Source organism: Microcaecilia unicolor, chromosome 2, assembly GCF_901765095.1.
Source record: "Microcaecilia unicolor chromosome 2, aMicUni1.1, whole genome shotgun sequence".
Taxonomy (NCBI): domain Eukaryota; kingdom Metazoa; phylum Chordata; class Amphibia; order Gymnophiona; family Siphonopidae; genus Microcaecilia; species Microcaecilia unicolor.
The window spans coordinates 363,554,132-363,576,184 of record NC_044032.1 but is presented as its reverse complement, the minus strand read 5'-3'; the positions used below and the strand labels follow the sequence as shown (position 1 = coordinate 363,576,184).

The window sequence follows — 22,053 nt, the reverse complement described above, 5'->3', positions numbered from 1 at the left end:
TTCAATGAAGTTCTTACTTCAGTCAAGGGTCTGAGAACTAAGCCCAATGCATTCTACTTCCTGATCCACCTTGCTGTCTTCTGCTCTCTGCTAAGTCTAGGCTTTGTGGTTTCATTCACCCTGTACAGTTAATGAGTTCCAAGTGCTCAATTACACTTAAATGTGATCTGAAAATCTGCAGCTTCCTCACTACATCTTCCAGACTGCCTGCCAGTTTAGGACTCTTAAGAACTATGAGCTGACATCTTTTCAGAGCCCCCATATGATCTCTTGAGCCCCTTCCAGCATCACCCAACTGCTTTGTAATCAGCAACAAGCTGCCAAATATGTCACTATATTTAAAGAGATCAAGTTTATTTCTGGTCACAAATTCTCTGCTTTTGAAAGGCAAGTGCTGGAATCCTGTTAATCTCCCCTCCCCCACAGGACAGAAATGCCTATCTACTCACTGAAGTGGTTCATGTCTTCTGAAATTAATTCTGAAGCACAAGTCCTGGATAACCAAACCAATTTATACCTCCCCTGCAAGCTCTTTAGTCAATATTGTCCCCAAATCAAAAAGCAGCAGCTCTGGATGATAACATTTTGGCTAACTCTTTGGACGTTTTTGTGTTTCAAATTCAATAAAAAGCTATTTTTTAAAATAAATAAATAAAACAGCAGCTCTTTCACTGGCTTACTTACAAAAAGAGTTGTGAACAGCAGTTGCCTCTTTAGGCACATCACCACTACAGAAGATGGTTACACGATCAGACACTTGAAGCTGCACATTTCCTTTAAGAATCTCTCTCAGTCCAATCTAACCCCCCCTCACGTTACAATTGCTCCACTAGTTGATATTATATCACACTCATTATTGCAATTCTCTCTCAAACGTGCTCTAACTTTTTATAACAGATATGTCATTCAAGTAACTCAGTTTGCCTAGTCAATATCCTGATATGGCAAGTTACCATATAGAAAATATGGTCTCAATTAAACAGCCAGCAACCCCCCCCCCCCCCCCCAAGAGGCGGCCCCAACCATTAGGCCACCTGAGGCGGTGGCCTCAGGCGGCTCTCTTCAGGAGTGGCATCTCCCCCATCGCAGCGTTTTACCTCATCACAGTGACATTCCAAATCCGGCAGCGATTCCCATATGCTGCCCTTCCACTGTCGGCACCCGCCTCTTCCCTTTACTGCAGCCGCCTCTCTGAAGTAACTTCCTGTTTTGTCAGAGGATCAGGCAGCCACAGCAAAGGGAAGAGGCGGGTGCTGGCGGCAGCATATGGGAATTGCTGCTGGGTTTAGAACATTGCTGTGATGAGGTAAAATGCCCTCTCAGCCCGGGGGGGGGGGGGGGGGGGCTGTTGGCCCAGGGGGCGGCAGCATGCTAGCTCTGCCTCAGGCAGCATCTTGCCTTGGGCTGGCCCTGCCCCTCCCATCTTCTACTTCCCATACTGATGATAAATCATTTTGCCTTTCTTAGAATAGCTTTTTGAACTGCCCATGATCAGATGACAAAGTTTGTGAAAAACAAATGCAGAAGGATAAATGTTTTAAAAATCATGAACAGATCCCAGCTCTCAGGAGGATACCTTGATGGCTTTCTGGGCGTTGGGTAATCCTTCCTCAATGTCTTCCAAAAGGATTCCCCCCAATCCTCGCTGGTCATGCTTGTCCAAGAGTCTCAGTAAAGCTTTCTTATCTTTCAGATTGTACTTGGGTTTGAAGGCATACTTCCCATCTACTATATCAATTTTGGGGTTGTTTACCAATGCCTGAAACAAAAACATTTAATTTGAAAAAATTCTCCTAAATCAGAGTAACAATTTTCAGCAAGTAGAGAGTACTTTGTCTACCCAATCTGCCTAGCTGCCTCAGCTACCGATCCCCTACTTGACTTCTGTCACCTCTCTTGCCCTCAGTAGCACTCCATGTATCCTGTCCCAAACATGCTTTAAATGAGTTACTGTTTTGGTTTGTAGCAACTCAGTTGGCAGAAAAATAACCTTCTTAAGACATCTAGCACCATCTCAGTAATTTCCTTATGTTGTTTAATGAGTGCTTCTCCATGTAGCTTTTAATATCCCTTGATCTTGGCATATGCAAATAAATGTTTATTAAATTTACTAATTTGTATTTAGTTCATGCCTTTTCAGTAGATATGCTAGGTATTCCCCTGTCTTCTTATAATTTATGTTTGTAATTGAGGCAATGGAGGGTTAAATGACTTGGCCAAAATCACAAATGGTGGTGGGAATTAATGCTGGTTTCCCAGATTCTCATCCCACTACTCCCTGCTACATTCTCGGTTTTCTTAAAAGCCCGTAGGATAGCTAAACGCTTCTAACATTGCTCCCTTTTCCATTAGATCCCATTTCTTTCCGTCATTGGAATTTGAAGGCCATCTCTAACTGTTTTTAAACGCACAAAACTCACAATATGAAACCAATTTTACTTGTAAGGACATAAAACTTAAATGAAGATTATGCTTTACATACTAAGCTCTTGTTACATCAGAAATCTATTATACTTATTTCTGCCTGAGTTCTTGCTTTTAGCAGAAACCCTGTCCTAGTTCTCCAACAGCTGTTACTGGGCCTTCGTGCTCTCAGCCCACCCTGGCCGCCTTCTGGTTTCATTTCAAAAGCTATAACTATTTGACTGGCCCGACGGCTCAGGCAAGAATGCCTTGTGCTCACCACTTGTCTTTTTGAACTGACATTAGGTAAATCATCTAGCACCACCCGCAGAAGTATACATGGGGTTCCATTACTGATTTTACCAAGGAATTAATATGGCCTCCATAAATGCACTGAGATATTAGACTCTAACTGCTCAATTTTGGAAGTTCATTTGGGATATTATACTGAAAACTAGTAGGCTCTAAAATAGCTCAATTACTTTAAACTCAGACTGGCTTTTCAACCAGTATCACTATTTTTACCAAATATGTCATGGTGATACAAAGCCTTCAGGATTCAAAGGGAGCCATACTTGGACGGGCTTGGCTTTTATAAGATATTCTTAAAGCAAAAATATCCCTTTTTGTTTTTTTACATTGCTGGTTAAGTTCCTGCTTTTAGGAACTATTTCTCTAGGTTTAAGAGGGGGAGGGGAGAAATAATACTATATGATGTCAAGGTACTCTCCAACCTAACTCCCACTCACACCACTGTCCTATCTTCCTACATACTGACTCACTAATTAGGTGTTTGAATTAGATATAATTGTTTGGAAGGGAAAAATAAAGTCAATTTTTGGTTATCTGTGAAATAACAAGTAAGTAAATTTCATGGGGTCTTGATTAGTAATATTTTACTAAATATTTGAGCTAATGCTATAAGGGGAACCAGACTAGTCTACACACCTCAGACATAAGAACAATGTTGAAGTTTGAAGGGATAATAAACTTCTCTATACCTCAATAATAGATGAGCAAGCAAACAGGACTACACACAGAGAATCAGAGTGTGGAGGATTAGTCTATACGGAAGAGAGGTCTGAAAATACAATTGGGCAGCTGAGGAAAATGTAGAGATTTGGTACCAAGGCTTTTATTAGCAAAGGGATGGCCGAGATACACTTCTTTGCCAAAGGTTTATGGGGATGAACTCATTCAGTGTGAAAGATGTCTTCAGGTCACCTTCCTCAGTTAACATCCAATGGAACAGAGGAAGTGACAAGGCTAAGCAGCATCCATAGCAGTAGAAAGAGCGGTAATATGAAGACCTCCTTTTCAGACAGAAGAAATAAATGTAATTGAAGACATTCACAAAATCGCTACTGCTAAATGACTTCAATTTGCCAGATGTAGACTAGGAAATCCCAATTGTGATATTATCTAGAAGTAAGATCATCCTGGATTCTCTACAGGGATAACTATTCTGGCAATTGGTAAAGGGGTCCATAGAGGGGGGAAGGTGGTATCTGGATTGGTGCTTACAAATATGGAGGGCATTTTGGATATCAGAGGGGGTTATCTAGTTACAGTAGATGGTGTAGCTCACTTTTAGAACACGTGGAGATCTGCCATTCAAAGGTGAGCGTTCTACAATAAAACTAGCTTTGTTAAGATAGACCAGTACCTTAAGGAGCCATTAGCTAGTTAAAAAAAATGTAGAACAATAATCAGCAAAACTAATGAGATATTGTAAGGGCTATGAATCCTTTTGTTAGTTAAGTGACTAAAGGTAAGAGAAAGAAGTTTCTATGGTTTTCAAAAGTATCTCGGAAGGCAAGGGGAAAAAGTTAGCATTCATTTTTTTCACAAAGCTTATAACCCACTAAATCACCATGGGTCAAGATGGCAGACAGTTGCAATAAAAACATAATGCACAAACTCAGAAGAAATAAATGGAAAACAAAAAAAAAAATGGCCAACAATAATAAGCACTTGCAAATAAAATAGACCTTTAAAAATCTACAAAAATCATCATCTGCACAGCATCACACAACTGATAGTATGTTCCACAGAGGGAGCTGCAAAACAAGAAAAGCCTCATGCATGGGTTAGAGTAAACCTACCATCAAGCAAAGGAGCTAAAGTGTAAAGGAGATTATTTTTTTTTAAGTGAGAGGAGGAAGAGCAAAAGTGGTATGAAACTGAAAAGGTAAAAGGGAGGAATTTGTAGAAAATGAGATCCCCTTTTACAAAGCGGTGGTAAGCCCAATGAAGGCTTACCACTCGCTAAAAGGGAAGTACCGCCAGGCTAGGAGGATACAGCTGGGTGAGCAGGAATATAAACTAGTCTTCTTGCAGACAACGTGCTGTTGTCCCTTACTAGCCTGCTTACCTCTTGCCATAATCTGTTTCAGGAAGTGCAAAGGTACACAGTGGTTTCTGGCTTTAAGATTAATATATCAAACACTGAGGTACTTGAGAGTGCATTTGACACTTTGGTATGGAGATTTGTTTCAAGCTAATTATGCATTATTAAATAAGGACACTGTTATGGACTTGGGATAGTGGGACTTGCTTGAGCTTTCTTGGTTTGGTTGTATTGCCACCATTAAAATTAATAAATATTTTACCTCATTTCATGTATCTATTCCAGGTTCTCCCAGTGCCCAAACAAGTCCTGCTAAGGATTGCAGGACAAAAAAGTGATGAAATTTATATGGCAGAATAGGAAGCCAAAGTTGCCCAGGTGTTTACTATATAAGAATATGAAAAAAAAAAAAGGGGGGGGGGGTTCAGTGTCCCAAATTTTATATGTACTACAATGCTGCTGAACTGAAGTCAGAAGTGGAATGGTTTCAGAGCCATTCTTACAAAAGATGGGTGGCTATACAGCAGCATTTGACTGCTGCCCACAAGTTGGTGCACCTTCTTTGGTCATCATGGAAGGTGTGAAATCTACTTTTGAACCTGTGTCCAGCAATACCATGTACCTTTCATCATTGGGACCTCTATTAGCAAAGATTCAGATCACTACCTCTCCCAATTTACTCCCACTGCATCCAATCCGTTATTTCCTCCAGGGATGGGTTCTGCAGTGTTTCGGCAATGGGCAAGGAGAGGTCTAGTAACTTGGATACAGATATAGGATGACACTAGCTTTGTTTCATTTCAGGCCCTTGCCTAGGACTATGGTCTGCCAGCACAAGACCTGTTAGCATATGCTCAACTCATACATTTTCTTTCATCAGCTAGATATAGGAGGATCCTTGGTAGGAAGGAGGCTTTTTTATTTTTGGAGGGAGAGTGCGATGACTGTGGGTACAAGGTGGCTGGTGGTGATATTTTATCGGCATTTCTGGGATACCAATAAGGAGCCAATGGCATACAGAGAAGTGGAAAAGTTAATAGGGTATTTCTTATGCAGAGGGGGATTGGGAGGTTATGGAGAAGGGGTTGGCTAAGTTTTCCACAGCTGTAAATTTGCAGAATAGTATTAAAAGTATTATACAGCTGGTACTTCATCCATTTGCTTGCGCTGCATTTCCCTTCTGTGATGGGGTTGTGTTATGTTATTTTATGTTACCAGATTCTTATAATCCACCAACTCTCTCAAAAGGAATTCAAGGTGAGGTAACATACATATTAGGATGTCACAAAGTAAGAACAATAAAAAATAATCAGATTACTTATGCTAAAACTTAATAAAGGAAACAAACATGTTTTTAACACCTTCCGAAAAAAAAACAGATAATTTCATTAAAAAGTGAATCTGCAGTGGTAAATTATTCCAAAAATGGACAGCAGAAAACCAAAACGAACCAGAAAATATTGCTCTGAACTGAATAAATCTAATGGATGGAAAAGCCAGTAATAAGTGATTACATGAGCGAAATATAGAATTATTTTTTAGAATCATTAAAGTGTTTGAAAGGATGCGGCGATTGGTGAACAATGGGCCACATTTGGTGGACATATCACAAAGCTAGGGCATTTTGAAAAACTAAACAGGCTAGGCTTCACTTTGGTTGGAGATGCAGCGCACCTGGGATCCTGCAGTGTACCTATTTAGCCGGATGTCAGGATGAGTGAAGGCAATTTGGCAGCTGCTCGTCTGATCTTAGCAAGTTCACGGAAATCAGTCCTGGTTCCTTTATTATTAAAATGGCTGGGGAAAGTGCGTCATATATGTGAGATGGAACCTTTGCCAGCTGAACGGAGGAGGACATTGAGTAAATGGGAAGGAGCGTGGACTTCGTTTTTGATGCATGTTGCTCGTTAATGCAATTATGTTAAAGCTGGACAGCAGTGCACATTGGAGGCCCTCACAGGGAACTGTTATGCTTGATATGTTCAATGTTAAGGGGATAGTTTGGGGGAAAGGATAGGGGTTACTTATTCATTCAGTTTTTCCAAAATGTTTCAAAAATTTAAGTCACTCTAGATGCATTTAAAATGTCATACAGGGTTTGGTGGCAAATGTTTAGACTTGTTTGTTATTGTGATTTGTTATGCATTCCTCATTTTACAATGTAAATTGTTCTATAGCAGGCCTTGACAAATTTTCACAAAATCTAAGCACCAGCCCACAAATTTAGGAGCCAGAGTGGACACCTCTTGCTTCTCCCTCCCTATCCTTCCAACATTGTCCCCAGTGAAGTTGGGTGGGGGGGGGGGGGGGGGGGGGGGGGGGGGGAATCCCCTTCCACATCAGCGATAGCTCTTTTAAAAACTAGCTTACTAATTGCTCTTTTCCTATTTTATTTTGTTTATGACACTTTTATCCTGCATTAGCCCGAGTATCACTCAGATTCTATGTGGCTTACATAAAAATTAAAGCATGAACGTGTTCAAATATATTAACAGAAAGTAAAATACATCATACAATGCTAGACCAGTAAAACATGAGCTAGGAACAGAAGTAATTAAATACTTGGGGCTTCTTTCACAAAGCCGCACTAGTGATTCCTGCGCAGCAAATGAAAGCCCATAGGAATTGAATGGGCTTTCACTCATTTGCTGAACCGAGAATCGGTAGCGTGGCTTTATAAAAGAAGCCCTTAATAATTTAAGCTAGATATCTGAAATGCAAAGAAAAAGGTAAAGGGCTAGGATTAAGTAAGATAGACAGGAATAGTGGGAGATGGAATGAGGTAAAAATACCATCGGTTTATTTGAGAAGAGTGTTATTTGCTTAAAGGCTAGGCTGAAGAAGTGAGTTTTGTGTCTGTGGACAAAGAAACTTTAATAAATCAGTTTCTTACAGTGACTCTACAAATAACTTGCAAAAGTCAGTAGTCTCCCTTTTAAAGCATGCTGTCAGCTCTGCGACAGCACCCTCCAGATAGGTGAAACAAAATTGCCTATGTTTCACGTCACCAAAACCCGCGTCCCCACCAGTCTCTTCCTCTCTATGCCCCTAGCCTTCACCCAGCCTCTCCCTCTACTCCCGTCTCAGCCTTCACCCAGCCTCTCTCTCTCTCCCTATTCCCCTCTCAGCCTTACCCAGCCCTCTCTCTCCCTATTTCCCACTCAGCCTTCACCCAGCCTCTCTCTACTCCCCTCTCAGCCTTCACCCAGCCTCTCTCTCTCTATTCCCCTCTCAGCCTTCACCCAGCCCCCCCTCTATTCCCCTCAGCCTTCACCCAGCCCCTCTCTCTCTACTCCCCTCTCAGCCTTCACTCAGCCTCTCTTACTCCTCTCTTAGCCTTCACCCAACCTCTCTCTACCCCCATCTCAGCCTTCACTCAGCCTCTCTTACTCCCCTCTCAGCCTTCACCCAGCCTCTCTCTCCTCCCCTCTCAGCCTTCACTCAGCCTCTCTTACTCCCCTCTCAGCCTTCACCCAGCCTCTCTCTCTCCCTATTTTCCTCTCAGCCTTCACCCAGCCTCTCTCTCTCTACTCCCCTCTCAGCCTTCACTCAGCCTCTCTTACTCCCCTCTCAGCCTTCACCCAACCTCTCTCTCTACTCCCCTCTCAGCCTTCACTCAGCCTCTCTTACACCCCTCTCAGTCTTCACCCAACCTCTCTCTCTACCCCCATCTCAGCCTTCACCAAGCCTCTCTCTCTCAATCCCCTCTCAGCCTTCACCCAGCCTCTCTCGCTACTCCCCTCTCAGCCTTCACCCAGCCTTCTCTCTCTCCCTATTCCCCTCTCAGCCTTCACCCAGCCTCTCTCTCCCTATTTTCCTCTCAGCCTTCACCCAGCATCTCTCTCTCCCTATTTTCCTCTCAGCCTTCACCCAGCCTTCTCTCTCTCCCTATTCCCCTCTCAGCCTTCACCCAGCCTCTCTCTCTCCCTATTTTCCTCTCAGCCTTCACCCAGCATCTCTCTCTCTATTCCCCTCTCAGCCTTCACCCAGCCCCCCCTCTCTATTCCCCTCAGCCTTCACCAGCCCCTCTCTCTCTACTCCCCTCTCAGCCTTCACTCAGCCTCTCTCTCTCAATCCCCTCTCAGCCTTCACCCAGCCTCTCTCTCTCAATCCCCTCTCAGCCTTCACCCAGCCTCTCTCTCTCTATTCCCCTCTCAGCCTTCACTGAGCCTCTCTTACTCCCCTCTCAGCCTTCACTCAGCCTCTCTTACTCCCCTCTCAGCCTTCACCCAGCCTCTCTCTCTCAATCCCCTCTCAGCCTTCACCCAGCCTCTCTCTCTCAACACCCTCTCAGCCTTCACCCAGCCTCTTACTCCCCTCTCAGCCTTCACCCAGCCTCTCTCCCTCAATCCCCTCTCAGCCTTCACCCAGCCTCTCTCTCTCAACACCCTCTCAGCCTTCACCCAGCCTCTCTCTCTCTATTTCCCTCTCAGCCTTCACTGAGCCTCTCTCTCTCAACACCCTCTCAGCCTTCACCCAGCCTCTCTCTCTCTATTCCCCTCTCAGCCTTCACTGAGCCTCTCTCTCTACTCCCCTCAGCCTTCACTGAGCCTCTCTCTCTCTATTCCCCTCTCAGCCTTCACTGAGCCTCTCTCTCTACTCCCCTCAGCCTTCACTGAGCCTCTCTCTCTCTATTCCCCTCAGCCTTCACTGAGCCTCTCTCTCTCTATTCCCCTCTCAGCCTTCACTGAGCCTCTCTCTCTACTCCCCTCAGCCTTCACGGAGCCTCTCTCTCTACTCCACTCAGCCTTCACCCAGCCTCTCTATTCCCCTCTCAGTCTTCACTCAGCCTCTCTTACTCCCCTCTCAGCCTTCACCCAACCTCTCTCTCTCCCTATTTTCCTCTCAGCCTTCACCCAGCCTCTCTCTCTCTCTCAACCCCCTTCAGCCTTCACCCAGCCTCTCTCAACCCCTTCAGCCTTCACCCAGCCTCTCTCTCTCTCAACCCCCTTCAGCCTTCACCCATTCTCTCTCTCTCTCTACTCCCCTCTCAGCCTTCACTCAGCCTCTCTTACTCCCCTCTCAGCCTTCACCCAACCTCTCTCTCTACCCCCATCGCAGCCTTCACTCAGCCTCTTACTCCCCTCTCAGCCTTCACCCAGCCTCTCTTACTCCCCTCTCAGCCTTCACCCAACCTCTCTCTCTCCTTATTTTCCTCTCAACCTTCACCAAGCCTCTCTCTCTCAATCCCCTCTCAGCCTTCACCCAGCCTCTCTCGCTACTCCCCTCTCAGCCTTCACCTAGCCTTCTCTCGCTCCCTATTCCCCTCTCAGCCTTCACCCAGTATCTCTCTCTATTCCCCTCTCAGCCTTCACCCAGCCTCTCTCTCTCAACACCCTCTCAGCCTTCACCCAGCCTCTCTCTCTCAACACCCTCTCAGCCTTCACCCAGCCTCTCTCTCTCAACACCCTCTCAGCCTTCACCCAGCCTCTCTCTCTCTATTCCCCTCTCAGCCTTCACTGAGCCTCTCTCTCTACTCCCCTCAGCCTTCACTGAGCCTCTCTCTACTCCCCTCAGCCTTCACTCAGCCTCTCTCTCTACTCCCCTCAGCTTTCACCCAGCCTCTCTATTCCCCTCTCAGTCTTCACTCAGCCCCTCTCTCTCAACCCCCTTCTCAGCCTTCACCCAGCCTCTCTCTCTCAACCCCTCTCAGCCTTCACCCAGCCTCTCTCTCAATCCCCTCTCAGCCTTCACCCAGCCTCTCTCTCTCAACACCCTCTCAGCCTTCACCCAGCCTCTCTCTATTCCCCTCTCAGCCTTCACTGAGCCTCTCTCTCTACTCCCCTCAGCCTTCACTGAGCCTCTCTCTCTCTACTCCCCTCAGCTTTCACCCAGCCTCTCTATTCCCCTCTCAGTCTTCACTCAGCCCCTCTCTCTCTCTCAACCTCAGCCTTCACCCAGCCTCTCTCTCTCTCAACCCCCTTCTCAGCCTTCACCCAGCCTCTCTCTCTCAACCCCTTTCAGCCTTCACCCAGCCTCTCTCTCTCAACCCCCTTCAGCCTTCACCCAGCCTCTCTCAACCCCCTTCAGCCTTCACCCAGCCTCTCTCTCTCTCAACCCCCTTCAGCCTTCACCCATTCTCTCTCTCTGCTACCTATTCCCTCACCTCGCAGGCTGCCTCTGCAGAGGAAACAGTACATGAAGTTTGGTCTGGTCTCACAGTTTCAAGTTTTGCGAGACTCCCAAGCATCTTGCATTGTATAGCTCAAGCTTACATAGAGAGCCAAATTGAAGTGCAGAAGCACAACAAATGCTGGGTAGTGTTACAAAAATAACCACTAAAATTCAGAGGGGGAATTTCTAGGCACCATGGTGATCTGGCACCTGGGATTTGTCAAGCCTTGTTCTATAGTACGTTCTACTCAAAACAGACTTTAAATTTATTTATTTATTTTTTTTAAATAAGGGTATTTATTGAATAAATTCACCTCCCTCTATACTCTCTCACCCCTTCCCTTGCTCATCTCATATCCTCCATTCTTGTGCCTTTTCTATATCAAAAAGACTCCTAGTTACACAAATGTACATGTTTATTTCTACTGGAAAAGGTACTCAGCAATAGTACCTGTGGTGCAAAACCACCGATACACACTCCTAATTAGCGAGAAAAAAAAGTCACTTACATTTACATTTTATAAATAGAACAGAAACCCGTATTTAGACGCTGACTGAATTTTGGTTTTGGATTGAAAATAGCTGCAAATCCACGTTTGGGTTTTGGCTGAAAATACCTGCGCATTTTTGGCTGAAACCAAAAAACTCTCCACTCACCCCCCAAACTGCCCCTAGGCTCAACCACCGGATTGACTCACCTTACACCTGAAGACAAGTCCACCCACCAACCTGCCCCCCCCCCCCCCAAGTCTACCTTAACAAGGCCTGATTTATTTATTTATATTTATTTACTTATACATTTTTGTATACCACTATTTTCCAAAAACAAGTTTTGGTTCAAAGTGGCTTACATTTACAATTAGGTGAGGTTATAGTAATGTTTTACAGTTAGAACGTGGTTTACAGTTTAAAGTGGCTTACAAATTACAGTTAGGTAAAGTTTTACAGTAATGTTTTGCAGTTAGAAAGTGGTATAGAAGATCTGTTTGTGTAGTTAGTTATACAATTTTTTGAAAAGTAGATCTTCAGTTCTTTTCTGAACTGAAGATAATTTGTGATGCCTCTTGTTGTCTTGGGTATTCAGTTCCACCATTTAGAGCCCAGAGAGCTAAATCCGGCCGTGTAGATGGTTTTGTAGATTCTGTTTCTGCAGTTGGGTAGGTGTAGAAGTATGTAGCCTCTGTTTTTTTGGGTTTGCATTTCTTAGGGATAATTCGATCAGATCTAGCATATATTCAGAAGTCATTCTGAACAATATTTTATAAATGAGGGTGCTAATTTTAAAGAGTAGTCTTGCCTTGATTGGCAGCAAGGGTAACATTTCAAGCAGTGGGGTTGATCTTTCATATCTTGACTTTTTGAATATCAGTCTTGCTGCTGTGTTTTAGACAGTTTGCAATGATTTTAGTGCATTTTCTTTGAATCCTGCATATGCTGCATTACAGCAGTCTAGTTTTGACAGTATAGCGAATGCTACATACCTGTAGAAGGTATTCTCTGAGGACAGCAGGCTGATTGTTCTCACTGATGGGTGACGTCCACGGCAGCCCCTCCAATCGGAATCTTCACTAGCAAAGTCCTTTGCTAGCCCTCGTGCGCCCGCGCGCACCGCGCATGCGCGGCCGTCTTCCCGCCCGAAACCGGCTCGAGCCGGCCAGTCTCATATGTAGCAAAAGAGATACAAGGGAAGACACAACTCCAAAAGGGGAGGCGGGCGGGTTTGTGAGAACAATCAGCCTGCTGTCCTCGGAGAATACCTTCTACAGATATGTAGCATTCGCTTTCTCCGAGGACAAGCAGGCTGCTTGTTCTCACTGATGGGGTATCCCTAGCCCCCAGGCTCACTCAAAACAACAACCATGGTCAATTGGGCCTCGCAAAGGCGAGGACATAACTGAGATTGACCTAAAAAATTTACCAACTAACTGAGAGTGCAGCCTGGAACAGAACAAACAGGGCCCTCGGGGGGTGGAGTTGGATCCTAAAGCCCAAACAGGTTCTGAAGAACTGACTGCCCGAACCGACTGTCGCGTCGGGTATCCTGCTGCAGGCAGTAATGAGATGTGAATGTGTGGACAGATGACCACGTCGCAGCTTTGCAAATTTCTTCAATAGAGGCTGACTTCAAGTGGGCTACCGACGCAGCCATGGCTCTAACATTATGAGCCGTGACATGACCCTCAAGAGCCAGCCCCGCCTGGGCGTAAGTGAAGGAAATGCAATCTGCTAGCCAATTGGATATGGTGCGTTTCCCCACAGCCACTCCCCTCCTGTTGGGATCAAAAGAAACAAACAATTGGGCGGACTGTCTGTTGGGCTGTGTCCGCTCCAGGTAGAAGGCCAATGCTCTCTTGCAGTCCAATGTGTGCAGCTGACGTTCAGCAGGGCAGGAATGAGGACGGGGAAAGAATGTTGGCAAGACAACTGACTGGTTCAGATGGAACTCCGACACGACCTTTGGCAAAAACTTAGGGCGAGTGCGGAGGACTACTCTGTTATGATGAAATTTGGTGTAAGGGGCCTGGGCTACCAGGGCCTGAAGCTCACTGACTCTACGAGCTGAAGTAACTGCCACCAAGAAAATGACCTTCCAGGTCAAGTACTTCAGATGGCAGGAATTCAGTGGCTCAAAAGGAGGTTTCATCAGCTGGGTGAGAACGACATTGAGATCCCATGACACTGTAGGAGGCTTGACAGGGGGCTTTGACAAAAGCAAACCTCTCATGAAGCGAACAACTAAAGGCTGTCCTGAGATCGGCTTACCTTCCACACGGTAATGGTATGCACTGATTGCACTACGGTGAACCCTTACAGAGTTAGTCTTGAGACCAGACTCAGACAAGTGCAGAAGGTATTCAAGCAGGGTCTGTGTAGGACAAGAGCGAGGATCTAGGGCCTTGCTGTCACACCAGACGGCAAACCTCCTCCATAAAAAGAAGTAACTCCTCTTAGTGGACTCTTTCCTGGAAGCAAGCAAGATGCGGGAGACACCCTCTGACAGACCCAAAGAGGCAAAGTCTACGCTCTCAACATCCAGGCCGTGAGAGCCAGGGACCGGAGGTTGGGATGCAGAAGAGCCCCTTCGTCCTGCGTGATGAGGGTCGGAAAACACTCCAATCTCCACGGTTCTTCGGAGGATAACTCCAGAAGAAGAGGGAACCAGATCTGACGCGGCCAAAAAGGAGCAATCAGAATCATGGTGCCTCGGTCTTGCTTGAGTTTCAACAAAGTCTTCCCCACCAGAGGAATGGGAGGATAAGCATACAGCAGGCCCTCCCCCCAATCCAGGAGGAAGGCATCCGATGCTAGTCTGCCGGGGGCCTGAAGCCTGGAACAGAACTGAGGGACTTTGTGGTTCGCTCGAGATGCGAAGAGATCCACCAAGGGGGTGCCCCACGCTTGGAAGATCTGGCGCACCACTCGGGAGTTGAGCGACCACTCGTGAGGTTGCATAATCCTGCTCAGTCTGTCGGCCAGACTGTTGTTTACGCCTGCCAGATATGTGGCTTGGAGCCCCATGCCGTGACGGCGAGCCCAGAGCCACATGCTGACGGCTTCCTGACACAGGGGGCGAGATCCGGTGCCCCCCTGCTTGTTGACATAGTACATGGCAACCTGGTTGTCTGTCTGAATTTGGATAATTTGGTGGGACAGCCGATCTCTGAAAGCCTTCAGAGCGTTCCAGATCGCTCGCAACTCCAGGAGATTGATCTGTAGACAGCGTTCCTGGAGGGACCAGCTTCCTTGGGTGTGAAGCCCATCGACATGAGCTCCCCATCCCAGGAGAGACGCATCCGTGGTCAGCACTTTTTGTGGCTGAGGAATTTGGAAAGGACGTCCCAGAGTCAAATTGGACCAAATCGTCCACCAATACAGGGATTCGAGAAAACTCGTGGACAGGTGGATCACGTCTTCTAGATCCCCAGCAGCCTGAAACCACTGAGAAGCTAGGGTCCATTGAGCAGATCTCATGTGAAGGCGGGCCATGGGAGTCACATGAACTGTGGAGGCCATGTGGCCCAGCAATCTCAACATCTGCCGAGCTGTGATCTGCTGGGACGTTCGCACCCGCGAGATGAGGGACAACAAGTTGTTGGCTCTCGTCTCTGGGAGATAGGCGCGAGCCGTCCAAGAATCCAGCAGAGCTCCTATGAATTCGAGTCTCTGTGCTGGGAGAAGATGGGACTTTGGGTAATTTATCACAAACCCCAGTAGCTCCAGGAGGCGAATAGTCATCTGCATGGACTGCAGGGCTCCTGCCTCGGACGTGTTCTTCACCAGCCAATCGTCGAGATATGGGAAGACGTGCACCCCCAGCCTGCGAAGTGCTGCTGCTACTACAGCCAAGCACTTTGTGAACACCCTGGGCGCAGAGGCGAGCCCAAAGGGTAGCACACAGTACTGGAAGTGACGTGTGCCCAGCTGAAATCGCAGATACTGTCTGTGAGCTGGCAGTATCGGGATGTGTGTGTAGGCATCCTTCAAGTCCAGAGAGCATAGCCAATCGTTTTCCTGAATCATGGGAAGTAGGGTGCCCAGGGAAAGCATCCTGAACTTTTCTTTTACGAGATATTTGTTCAGGGCCCTTAGGTCTAGGATGGGACGCATCCCCCCTGTTTTCTTTTCTACAAGGAAGTACCTGGAATAGAATCCCAGCCCTTCTTGCCCGGATGGCATGGGCTCGACCGCATTGGCGCTGAGAAGGGCGGAGAGTTCCTCTGCAAGTACCTGCTTGTGCTGGAAGCTGTAAGACTGAGCTCCCGGTGGACAATTTGGAGGTTTTGAGGCCAAATTGAGGGTGTATCCTTGCCGGACTATTTGCAGAACCCACTGATCGGAGGTTATGAGAGGCCACCTTTGGTGAAAAGCTTTCAACCTCCCCCCGACCGGCAGGTCGCCCGGCACGGACACTTGGATGTCGGCTATGCTCTGCTGGAGCCAGTCAAAAGCTCGCCCCTTGCTTTTGCTGGGGAGCCGCGGGGCCTTGCTGAGGCGCACGCTGCTGACGAGAGCGAGCGCGCTGGGGCTTAGCCTGGGCTGCAGGCTGTCGAGAAGGGGGATTGTACCTACGCTTGCCAGAAGAGCAGGGAACAGTCCTCCTTCCCCCAAAAAATCTTCTACCTGTAGAGGTAGAGGCTGAAGGCTGCCGGCGGGAGAACTTGTCAAATGCGGTGTCCCGCTGGTGGAGATGCTCTACCACCTGTTCGACCTTCTCTCCAAAAATATTGTCCGCACGGCAAGGCGAGTCCGCAATCCGCTGCTGGAGTCCGTTCTCCAGGTCGGAGGCACGCAGCCATGAGAGCCTGCGCATCACCACACCTTGAGCAGCGGCCCTGGACGCAACATCAAAGGTGTCATACACCCCTCTGGCCAGGAATTTTCTGCACGCCTTCAGCTGCCTGACCACCTCCTGAAAAGGCTTGGCTTGCTCAGGGGGGAGCGCATCAACCAAGCCCGCCAACTGCCGCACATTGTTCCGCATGTGTATGCTCGTGTAGAGCTGGTAAGACTGGATTTTGGCCACGAGCATAGAGGAATGGTAGGCCTTCCTCCCAAAGGAGTCTAAGGTTCTAGAGTCTTTGCCCGGGGGCGCCGAAGCATGCTCCCTAGAACTCTTAGCCTTCTTTAGGGCCAGATCCACAACTCCAGAGTCGTGAGGCAACTGGGTGCGCATCAGCTCTGGGTACCCATGGATCCGGTACTGGGACTCGATCTTCTTGGGAATGTGGGGATTACTTAATGGCTTGGTCCAGTTCGCAAGCAATGTCTTTTTCAGGACATGGTGCAAGGGAACAGTGGACGCTTCCTTAGGTGGAGAAGGATAGTCCAGGAGCTCAAACATTTCAGCCCTGGGCTCGTCCTCCACAACCACCGGGAAGGGGATGGCCGTAGACATCTCCCGGACAAAGGAAGCGAAAGACAGACTCTCAGGAGGAGAAAGCTGTCTTTCAGGGGAGGGAGTGGGATCAGAAGGAAGACCCCGGACAAAGGAAGCGAAAGACAGACTCTCAGGAGGAGAAAGCTGTCTTTCAGGGGAGGGAGTGGGATCAGAAGGAAGACCCTCAGACTCCTCGTCAGAGAAATATCTGGGGTCTTCCTCTTCCTCCCACGAGGCCTCACCCTCGGTGTCAGACACAAGTTCACGAACCTGTGTCTGCAACCTCGCCCGGCTCGACTCGGTAGAGCCACGTCCACGATGGGGGCGTCGAGAGGTAGACTCCCTCGCCCGCATCGGCGAAGCTCCCTCCGCCGACGTAGTCGGGGAGCCTTCCTGGGAGGTGGCCGCAGTCGGTACCGCACGCGGTACCGATGTCGGGGACCTCACCCCGGGCGATGGGCCAGCCGGCGCCACGCTCGACGGTACCGGAGGGGTAGGGCGCAACAGCTCTCCCAGAATCTCTGGGAGAACGGCCCGGAGGCTCTCGTTCAGAGCGGCTGCAGAGAAAGGCATGGAGGTCGATGCAGGTGTCGACGTCAGAACCTGTTCGGGGCGTGGAGGCTGTTCCGGGCTGTCCAGAGTGGAGCGCATCGACACCTCCTGAACAGAGGGTGAGCGGTCCTCTCGGTGCCGATGCCTGCTGGGTGCCGACTCCCTCGGCGACCCAGAGCTCTCGGTGCCGACGCGGGGAGGGGACCGGTGTCGATGCTTCTTCGACTTCTTCCGAAGCATGTCACCGGAGCTCCCCGGCACCGACGAGGAGGACGTAGAATCCAGCCGTCGCTTCCTCGGGGCCGAGGTCGAAGGAGGTCGATCTCGGGGGGGCTGTACCGCAGGAGCCCTCAGGGTAGGGGGAGACCCACCCGAAGGCTCACCGCCACCAGCAGGGGAATGGACAGCCCTCACCTGCACTCCTGACGATGCACCACCGTCCGACGACATCAGCAGACGAGGTCCCGGTACCACCGACGTCGATGCAGCTATCCGATGTCTCGGCGCCGATGCAGAGGGCCGATGCCTCGATGCACTGGCGGCCGAGGATGAAGGTCTGGACGCTGACGACGTCGATGCACTCGATGACCCCGGTGTCGATGCCGACGAAGAGCCCGAGAACAAAACGTTCCACTGGGCCAATCTCGCTACCTGAGTCCGCCTTTGTAACAGGGAACACAGACTACAGTTCTGAGGACGGTGCTCGGCCCCCAGACACTGAAGACACGACGAGTGCCTATCAGTGAGTGAGATTACCCGGGCGCACTGGGTGCACTTCTTGAAGCCGCTGGAAGGCTTCGATGTCATGGGCGGAAAAATCAAGCCGGCGAAATCAAAATCCGAAATGACGAAAGTGAGCACCAAAACTTTAAGGGAGAAAAATCTCGACCGAGGCCGAAAAAAGGCCTACCCCGACGATGAAAGAAAACTTACCGGGGCAAAATCTGAAAAATACGGGAAGGGGCAAACGAAACCCGAGAGGGCTTCCGGAGCACTTCCCAAACAGTTTGTAGGATTTTCCGAAGAAAAAACACGTCGAAAAAAGGACGCGCGAGGTCGACTTTCCGGGGCTCGACACGGCGAAAACACGACCGTACCGAGTGCGGACGAAAGAAGACTGGCCGGCTCGAGCCGGTTTCGGGCGGGAAGACGGCCGCGCGGGCGCGCGAGGGCTAGCAAAGGACTTTGCTAGTGAAGATTCTGATTGGAGGGGCTGCCGTGGACGTCACCCATCAGTGAGAACAAGCAGCCTGCTTGTCCTCGGAGAACATCGATTGCACTATTAGCCGAAATGATTGTCTAGGAAAACAGTCTCTAATCCTTCTCAATTTCCATAGTGTTCTGAAGCATTTTGATGTGACTGCTGATACTTGACTGTCCAGAGATAGGCGTTTGTCAAGAATGAGTCCCAGTATTTTTAGTTATATTTCAATTTGGTATGTTTGATGGTTGATTGTAAGTTTTTGGAGATTTGTGGGATTGTGTGGACTACATGGAATTTGGTTTTGTCTGTTTAGTTTGAGTTTGAAGACTGTACCCCTTTTTTCTATAAGGTCTAGGCCTTGTTTGACCTTGTCTAGTATTTCCGTGATACTGTGGTTAACAGGTATGAAATAGTGACATCATCTACGAATATGAATGGGTTGAACCCATTAATTCCAGTTTTTTGCCGAGTGGAGTCATCATAAAATTGAAGAGTAAAGGTGATATAGGAGAGCCTGCGGTACCCCACACTCAGAGGTCCAAGAGGCTGATAGCTGGTTAGACATCTTTACATTGTAGGATCTGGTCTTTAAGAAACCACTGAACCATGTTGCCACTGCACTGCTAATTCCTATATTGTTGAATAGGGTCATTAGTATTGTGTGGTCTACTAGGTTGAATGAACTTGACATACTGAATTGTAGTAGTAAGATTTTCTGTCCTTGGCATATTAGACTTCTGAACTTTGTTATTAGAGTGGTTATGGCTGGTCTCTGTGCTGTGATGTGGTCTGAAACCTGATTGAGAGCTGTGATGGATTGAAAATTGTGCCAGGTAATCTATTAATAATTGTGTTACCAGCCCCTCCATCATTTTGGTCAATAGTGGTATTGAAGCTACTGGTTTGTAGTTTGTGATATTGCTGATGTTGTGGTGTTTTTAGGGATTGGGGTAAGTGAGAACTGTCCATTCAAAAACATGTATGTGATGTATTCAGTGAAACATTAAATGAACCAGTCTGGTGGATTTTTCATCATATAGTTGAGGCAGTTGTCTAGCATACAGTTTGCATGTGCGTATTTTGTCAGTAATGTCTTAACTGTGTTGGTTTTGGGTGGTTTAAAGGTGGACCAGATCCTGTCTGCTGTGATGTGAGCATCACTAGTTTCAACTTCGTGTAGGAAGTCTGTGATGGATGTTTGTGTTTTCACAAGATTTGTTCTTGTCTTTGCTATTTTTTGTTCAAAATACTATCGATGGTGTTTTGGTTGATGCTAATACAGCTTGGGTTTTCAATAGACTATTCATGAGTTTGACTATTTTTTTTGTATTAATCTGTTCAGGGTTCTTGTTTTCATTTTAAGTGGTGCTATTTTGTTCAGTGCGTTTTCGTTTATTTTATCCCAATTTCTCATGAACTGGATGTTGTTGGTTGGCATGTTCTTATATTCGGTCATCACTGTAGTCCAAGATTCAATTGTCCACCTTTCCTCTGGTTGTGAAAGTGTGTGATGAACTTGATTGTCTGTTCTTTCTGTTCTCTTTCCATTGTAGTGTAAATGTGAGTTTTCAGTGATCTAACCAAGGTACTTCTTTCCCAGTAATGTTTTTCTAATATATGGTTGTTGTTGGCTGAGAACCTGTGGTCTAGTATGTCTAACAGGTGGCCTTTTGTGTGGGATGAAGTGGCTTGTGCTGTTTTAAACTTCCATTGGTTTAGGAAATCCATTAGAGTTCAGTATTGTTGTCGTGCTGTTTTTCTAGGTACAGATTAATGTCTCCTAGTAGTAGGACGTCTGATTGTGCAGATGTTTGATACGAAATCCTGGAAATCGTCTTGGACCAGCTTCCTGTGGGGCAGTAAAACAGTACGACGCATAGTTGCCCATTTAGTGTGGTATCAGTAATTTGCATGCCATGATTTCTATTGCTGTGGATGTGTATATTAGTGCGACCACACCTCCTACCTTTTTATTTCTGTTGATGTGTATTGTTTTGTATCCCAGTGGGCATATGTTGAGCAATGCTGGATTGTCTTTGAGGCACAACCATGTTTCTGTTATGAATAGTAGCCCTATTTGTTCTGCTTCTATTGTCTCTAAGTATCGCTGACTGGTTAACCGCCGATCTCGCATTTATATATCCTATGGGAATTAGAATATAGGTATCGTACTTGATGTTGGTGAGCTTAACAGTATGTATTTGTCTGTGTGGTTTGTCTTTATTGAGACTGTGGGGCTCGAGGTGCCTGAAGCAGTTTAGTGGCCTCTTCAGGGGCAGGAAAGAACCTCAATTTTTTGCCCCACTGCCGCTGGTTTAAAATGGCTGCCGAGACTGCAGCGAGAAGTCCCGTCAGACATTTTGAGGCTGGCACCTGCATAAGCAAGAGCGATCTCAATATGGCTGCTGGGACCACCCATGACAGCAGCATCAGGCAGAAAAGAATGGGGTTCTTTCCTGCTCCCAAAGAGGCCACTGGACCACCAGGGCTGGTTAATGTAGGCCTGGGGAGGGCACACAGTTGATCAGGGGGCTTGGGGTGCCTGAAGCAACCCATCTTCTACTGGGGGGGGGGCATGTCAGGCACAATTTTTGGTTTCCGCTTCGGCTCTGTCCCTGGCTAAAAACCAAGCCACAAATTTCAACCACACATTCGGTTTCGGTCAGAACCATAACTGTCCGTAAGCTGACAAGGCTAAAACTTCCAATACCTTGAACATGGGAGGGAAAGGACAGAATGATAGTAAAGAAGTGAAGGGAATAAAACAAAAATATGAATAGTACAATTACAGCCTAAACATAAATACAAAGCTTTAATCTATACGATGTATTCCTCAACTGAGCAGAGTCACATCACGAAATGTATTGACATAGGACATAATGGATCCAGCTACCACTACTGTTTTAATGTATAATTTAGGGATTCTTTGCTTTTTGAACTCTTAGTAGGTACTTTTCACTTTCCTGTCTAAGACCAAAGGTCCTTTTACTCCTCATAGCTTTCATACTATGAGTAGTGTAAACATTTCACTCTAAAATTATGCTCTGCTTTTTGTTTTGAGGGGGATTTTTTTTTTCTTTCTCTGGAGTAATGCACTGTATAAAAGTTTTACATATTATTGGAGTTCAGTGCATTATACTTTGCATCCTTTACCTCACTCATAAGCCATTGTTTCTGTTTGAGTGCAATATCTAGGTGTTGCGTTTCATCCAGTATTTCATCTAGAGTCAAAGGGTGGGTGTCTCCCCGCTGATGCCGTGTCTGTAAAAAAGAAAACATATTATAGACTAATCAGATCATTGTCTACATCCATCCCAATACCAAACACCATAGAGCTTGTGCGAGTGCCTAAATATAGTAGGAACATGTGTAAATTACAGTTTAAATTAAATTATGGCCTCACTTATGTCCCACCTGTGGGTACACCCCCACCTTTGCACATATGTGCTATGTAAGTTACACAGGTATTTGCGCAATAGCGCTTAGGAAGAATCTTGGAATTTATGCATTTATGAGTTTCAAATGCATAAATGTCATTATTCTAAAAACATT

General features: G+C 47.0%; 1 protein-coding gene across 4 annotated transcripts in view; it reads right to left on the bottom strand.

Moving 5' to 3' along the window:
- GTF2E2 (general transcription factor IIE subunit 2) overlaps window positions 1–22,053 on the bottom strand; it is a 143,810-nt gene that overhangs the window by 51,414 nt on the left and 70,343 nt on the right. For all 4 annotated transcript variants that reach the window (XM_030194519.1, XM_030194517.1, XM_030194515.1 and 1 more), the window contains exons 4-5: window positions 21,655–21,762; window positions 1,577–1,759 (exon numbers count right to left, since the gene is read on the bottom strand). In XM_030194519.1, coding sequence (XP_030050379.1) covers window positions 1,577–1,759; window positions 21,655–21,762 — 291 coding nt within the window. The remainder of the gene's footprint in view (window positions 1–1,576; window positions 1,760–21,654; window positions 21,763–22,053) is intronic.